Genomic DNA, 6,848 nt, shown 5'->3' on the forward strand with positions numbered 1-6,848 from the left:
AGACAGACAGACAGACAGACAGACAGACAGACAGACAGACAGACAGACAGACAGAGACAGAGAGAAGCTAGATTTGAACATCTTTGTGTCCAAACATAATATTCTTGTATGACTCTAGTGCCCCTTTTTATTCCTTTTCAACTTTTATGTTACTATTTGCAGAAGACACAAAGATAATGACTTTATCCAAGCTTATGTACTGATCTTGAGAGATGAAACCCATGCCACGGTTATAGAGTGGAACAACGTTGTACTCGCGTAAGCTTTTTTGTCTGGTGAATTTCGTGTAGTTAATAATTAAATGAAGCATTTAATTTATTGGTAACAATGTAAAATTATTTTCAAGTGCTGTAAAGTAATACATGGTACATATAGATCTACATGCACATGAAACACAATTGGTACAGCATACCCAATTTGTGTGGGTGTACGCGCGCGTGAGTACACACACACGCACAAACACGCACACACACACACACATACACACACATACACACACACATACATACGCACGCACGCGCAAACACACATACATGCTGCATTGCTCAAGGGAATCGAAGTCATACGTATTTCCTGTTTACTTTGTGCACGTCTGGACAATAAATATTTTTGCTTCTGCGCTCTTGGGTTGTAATAGAAACTGTTTATTATCAGAAGACACAGAATCCGTCGCCTTCAAGAAGAAGAATATAATACTATTTTGTACCATGACTCTGTGAGATCAGGCGCTAGTCAATTTTTGGGGATGTGAAGTTATCGCATTCACCTTAAAGCATGTTCATTTGTCTTGCTTTTGAAGAACCCCCCCCCCCCCATCTTTCTCCTTCTTGGCCTGAATTCGAGATATTTACGATAAAAGGAGATGGAGGTAGCCTGGCTTCAGAGACAAACTTAACGAGAAAATGGCCGCCATTGGGGAATTCCGAAGATTGAGAGTCTTTGGGAACAGTAAAGTTATATTTTTGTGTGCCTTTAACCAACGTTTTTCGTAACATTTATTTTGAAATGCAAATGTGTTTCAAATGGGTATAAAAGGGGTTGAGCGCAAAAAATATAAATCGAAAAAAAAAAAAATTACCAAACGAATGAAAAAATGCCTGATTCTTTGATTTAATTTATTTTGACGAGTGCCTAATTTCACCATGATGCCTCACATATGTTCTAGAGCAAGATCCCATGAACCATACAGTACAGCTCGAGCTGAGACTATTTGACAGTCTCAGAATTTTGGGAGGTTTTGTCATGGCTATCAAAAGTATTTAAAATGTTTCTCTTGGACCCAAACCTATTACCTTCTGTTAATGAGCGTGATTGGTGTAGCTTTTTTGTCTTTTTTTTTTGGTAGGTGTTTTACGGCGCTCGCAACTGCATCAGGTCATATGAGCGCGCGGGACACTTTAAACTTTTTCAGTTGGTAGGAAATTTTGAATTTTGCCTGAGTGGCGGCCGAAGCCTACTCTTATTGATTTTAGACCACCAAGGGATCTTTAACGTGCGCTACTTGCACACAGAGATTTTTCGCCCTTGCCCGAGAAGGCTAGGTGTAGATCTTTCCTACCAGAAAATCAGAGGTGTGTCTGAAAGACAGCAGTAAGAAGGAGCCAAGGAGTAGCAATAGAAAGGCTGCAGAAAGAGTCATGAGTCGAGAGGAGGGGGCAAAGGAGGTGAGGAGGTGGGGGCAGAAAGAGGAGACGAAAGCAGACGACAGAACATTGCTAGAGAGCAGGAAAGGAGGTGAAAGTAGTTTCAACGTTTCAAACATTTGACATAATTTGTTGTGTTTTAAAACCCATGGTTCATCTATCCATAGTGACAGGACGTGCGACTACTTCAGGCTTTCACACTCTCCGTACGTCGCCCTTCGCTGTGCACCGTACCTCCTCAAGTCACATTATGGGCTGTTCGAGTCATTTTACCACTCGCACATTCGGTTTGCTGTCTATTTCTACTCGGTCGACGTCTACAACTCCAAAGTCAGCATAGGTGCAAGGACAGTAGAGTTGGAAAACACGGTAGGTCTATCTATCTATCTATCTATCTATCTATCTATCTATCTATCTATCTATCTATCTATCTATCTATCTATCTATCTATCTATCTACCCTATCTTCTTCTATATGTCTTCGGTATATCTATTGCATTTTTAAAGATCTATTTATTTAACTAAATGTCTATTAATCTGTTATGAATTATCTTTAAATAAAGCATTTCATTCGATTAGACTAGACATTTTGTGCAGTTCACTCTGGTATTTTCCCCAATCGATGGTCTGGTCGACACAGTACCTCCATGACGTCAAGAAAGTATTGCTTCCTCAGCACGACATCTTGGCACTTCGTTCGCCTTTTACAAACGTCTCAGCTGACTTTTTGGAGCATTACCTTTAATTAGATCTGAGACCAAGTGATTCGCGAAATTTTTCAACGTGCACAGACAATTTATACGGTATATTATGACCAATGGGCTATTCCATGATAACTGACGGGACAAATTAGGTATTTTTTTTCTGTCCCGCCAGTTATCGAAACTAGACATGTCACAGAATTTGCATAAAGTACTTTTTTTTTTCAAATGACCGTATTTAATGGGATTTTTTATATTATGTTTTTCAAATGTTCTTATAATTTAAAATTTAAATAAATTAATAGATATTGAATTACAGTTACAGTGTAATCGTTGTAAGAAAGTATACGGTAGTCTAAATGTCCCGTCAGTTAGCGTGGAATAGCCCAAATTTTAAATGGCCTCCATTAGAAAAAATGATAGTGAGAAAATAAGATGCACATTGAAACAACTCTTTCTCCATTTTTTGAGGTGATGCTATCAGAATCTGTTTATCTATTACTTTACTTATGCCACAAAATACTCGACTGTTACTTCCTCAGCCCTGCGTGAACTCAGAACCTTTCATTGATGACCTCGTGGATAATGACTGCGATGGCTCCATCGATGAGGAGATACACAATGGCCTGGGTAGGTCCTGAAGATAGGAGCTGAAACATCAGTATTGTCACCTTTCCATGTATTACTATAGCAGTAGTAGCAGCAGCAGCAGCATAAGTAGTAGTAGTAGTAGTAGTAGTAGTAGTAGTAGTAGTAGTAGTAGTAGTAGTAGTAGTAGTAGTAGTAGTAGTACTGGTGTGCAAGCCCCGCCTCTGACCGATAGAAAACCGGTCGGGTGAAAGCAAAGCTCATAGAAGTCCTATTGAGATGATTGAAACGGCTCTAAAAGCATCAATGTTTTATCTCTATGTCTGTGTCTGTTTTGTTTGTCTATGTAAACATTTAGTCTTTTGTTGATCGGATTATTTGTAGTGACGAAAGGCAACTTTTCCGTTCGTGCTCGCGCGCCTCGGGCGCGATCGCTGTTCTCGGGCCTTCGACCCGTCTCATGTTTGGTCCGATTGTTTCGCTGTGAAAGGTCGTACAAAAATAAAAATGACATCATTAGAAAGGGGAAGAATTCCTCTTTCTAAAAATACCAGCTATCCCAGTGTGCCTTTGAAAAGTGGCGTCATAAACACTGGATTTGTGATGTTCGGGCACAGAATTCTACACTTATAGAACGGGCACTGTACCACGTGACCTGTGAGGAATTGAAGACAGAAAACAATGGCGTCTTGAGGGCAAGATGTATCGTTTTCGGAAGTAACCCTATAGCTTTTAAAGCAAGATCGGCTTTTACAAACGAGTGAAAAGTGGAACATTTACTGTCCAGTTTGTAATTTTGAGTTTCAGAATTTACTGTGCAACCTGAAGATTGGAATTAAGGTTTAAATTGTTGTGTTTTTGGGTGCAACAGCTGAAAAAGCAGACATAGAGAGTTTATATAAGATCTGTAGAACTGTGAAAAATTTCGTAATACGGATGGGATTGTTCACAGCACTTCTAGCTTCCCACACACATTTTGCATACGCAAAATATTATGGCCTACGTCATTTTTTAGTAGCAAAACTTGTTACAAGAAATTTGTTTTACACTGAACATATTTTTTCACTAGATCTAGATCTAATTAATGTTCTCAAAACATGCGTTCAATAATTAGCTTTATGTCGCCAGCAGAATTAGAAAAAAAAGACAATTTCTAGAATAATATAGAACCTATGTGTACAAATGTTTGAAAAAATACACACCTGTTAAGACGAATTGATATAGATCTAAGTCATTGTGTAATTGTTTTTGAAAACGTTTTCAATTCCTTTCACTTTCACTTCCCACACGCAGGCACATATAATTATGACTACAATTTAAGATTCCAGATCTGACGAATGTGTTTATTAAATAGCGTACAATGCTGGGTTAGCCAAAGCATTGCAATGCGCGCTATTATCAAATATTGGATTGTAACAGGACTTCAATTTGATCCGTAACAAGAGACCACTTATTTTTTCTTATACGTGTTAATGAATGTGTGTTTGTTTACTGTGTGTGGGGATTAAAAATCAAAGATGAAAGATTCTAGATCTGACGAATGTATTTATAAAATAGCGTAATAATGCTGGGTTAGCCGATGCCTTGCGATACGCGCTTTTAACAATTACTTGAATTGTAACAGGACTTCGATTTGATCCGTAACAAGAGACCACTTTATTTTTCTTATACGTGTTCAAAAATGTGTGTTTGTTTACTGTGTGCGGGCATTAAAGATTCCAGATCTGACGAATGTATTTATTAAATAGCAAATGCCTATAGGGCAGGGTTGGCCAATGCATTGCGATACGCCCTTTTATCAATTAATCGAATTGTAACAGGACTTCGATTTGATCCGTAACAAGAGACCACTTATTTTTTCTTATTTGTGTTAAAAAATGTGTGTTTGTTTACTGTGTGCGGGGATTACAGGGGGACAAGCCCATCCCCTCGACATGTGATCCAGGGTATGGGGATACATTTTTCTCAAAATGCACACAAGTCTGAAATCCTTGACCAGTGATCACTCGCCATGGAACTCTTTCTGTTGTAACTGTAGATCCAAGTTTCTTCATTATCACATCTGAATGAGCCTATCATTCATGCATTAGAAACCACACTCTCAACTCACAAAAAATGACTTTGAACATTATATTCAGGAAACATGCCAGTTCCATTCTTGTTGACTTTGTTTTGCAATATTGGCTAGTATGTGTAAAACAATATTTGATTTTGAAGCTTTTTCTGCATTTTTGTGTTTTTGGCAGCCTAAGTATTTTATGTGCAACCGACACATTCTCCAATCACTCGTCTTTGTTAGACTCGCACGTGCTTTAAACAAAGCATGCTGAACACATATATATTTCACGGATGCAAACACAGAGATGAATTCTTAAAGTGAGAAATAATACATTTCCTCAATATAAGCTCAATTTATTGATCTTTTTTTATTTAGTAAATTGGAGAAAAGGCTTATAAGTTGTATTGTTCATTTTTGCTTGCTGTGGATGGCCTTAAGTTTAATGACAATGTAATTGTAGTGAGCATGTTACTGTCAGCGTCCCCTTTATCGTAGTACTAATCAAGTCTATATCTAGATATTTTGCCAACAGAATAAATGTTCATAATTAGTGTTACTAGCAAGTGTATTGTGAGTGTGAAGATCTTTAGTAGATCTAGATTCTAGATTTAGAAAGTCTTGAATCTAGATCCCATCCCATCATTAAAAAATCCCGCAAACCAACAACACAAAAACATTGCAACATTGCGAATTATGACATATTGTTGGCAATACAAATGTACTAGACTATTTCACTATTTCCTCTTCGAAGAAAGTGTTAAAATACTGATGTAAGGTGTCTTCCAAGCCCTACCACTAGCAATAGTAGCATCAGTAGCGTGCATAGCAACGCGAAGCCTCGCTGTGTGGCGCAGCCAAAGGTGTCCTCAATTGGCCGCCATGTTTTAGTATCAATTCCTCACAGCGAATCAGCGATCGCGAATAGGGAGTTCCGCTTCTATACCTGTAGAATTCTGTGTGTTCGGGAGATAATATTCTGAAAAATCGAGTGATGGATGTGGAAATGGTCAGTCAAATTTAGATATGCAGAAAGCTCGTGAAATTGTGCTTTTAATTAGCTAATTGTCATCAACGAGCACCTTTTCTTAACGAAGCAAGAAGGACGAGAAGCGACCTACCTAGATTCCGCAATACGAACAACGTTTATCAATGGCCGAAGAGGCTTTCGTTCCCGGCTCGAGCGAACCGAACCGATGCACGTCAGCTCTAACGCCTTGTGACGAGTCAAAGCTGCTTACAAATGAACAATTGAGACACCTGTTAGGTAAGTTTAACATTTTTATTCACTTTTATCAAGTTCACTTATCTGGTAATAGTATCAGACAGAATAATTGGGAGATTGATTTCTGATTTCCCACCGGGGGGAGGAAAGACAACGGAACAGCCCTTCTCGACTCAGCCTAGGTCAACGGGGACTGCTCGGCTGCATAGCCGGACAAGGACGACGGCGTTGAGGGGAACGGAACGTTGCTGACTTAGAAAAATAATTATACGGACGATTAGCCACAGCTCCACTGGCTTATATCCAGTGTCAAGGGATGGGGCAGGGTCTAGGCAACTGAGAAAGCCTAGGGCAGGGTGGGGTTTTTTGGGGGTTTAGTTTTCGTACAGCTTTATTATACATCTGAAACATTTATATTTGTTGCTATTGTAGCTGTACTTAGAAGTTCAAACATGCAAGAAATCCTAGCAACGTTTACTGCTTTAAATTGATAGTTCTTCTCTAAAGTCTAAAGATATACTCTATGTTACTTTTACTACCGGTATGTTTATACTACATTTATGGTGTAACTTGGGCGCAATTCACATGACAAATTATTGTTGGCTATAATTAATAATAATATAGGCTATTGATATT

The 6,848-nt window shown here is 38.6% G+C and overlaps 1 protein-coding gene across 1 annotated transcript in view; it reads left to right on the forward strand.

Moving 5' to 3' along the window:
• The window catches only part of LOC101854795, a gene marked incomplete in the record, with an annotated part of 51,416 nt that overhangs the window by 28,780 nt on the left and 15,788 nt on the right, over positions 1-6,848 (forward strand). Inside the window, 3 exon segments of the mRNA XM_035969736.1 lie at positions 163-258; positions 1,811-2,012; positions 2,886-2,973. Coding sequence (XP_035825629.1) covers positions 163-258; positions 1,811-2,012; positions 2,886-2,973 — 386 coding nt within the window.

Source organism: Aplysia californica, unplaced genomic scaffold (genome assembly GCF_000002075.1).
Source record: "Aplysia californica isolate F4 #8 unplaced genomic scaffold, AplCal3.0 scaffold00176, whole genome shotgun sequence".
NCBI classification, from domain to species: domain Eukaryota; kingdom Metazoa; phylum Mollusca; class Gastropoda; order Aplysiida; family Aplysiidae; genus Aplysia; species Aplysia californica.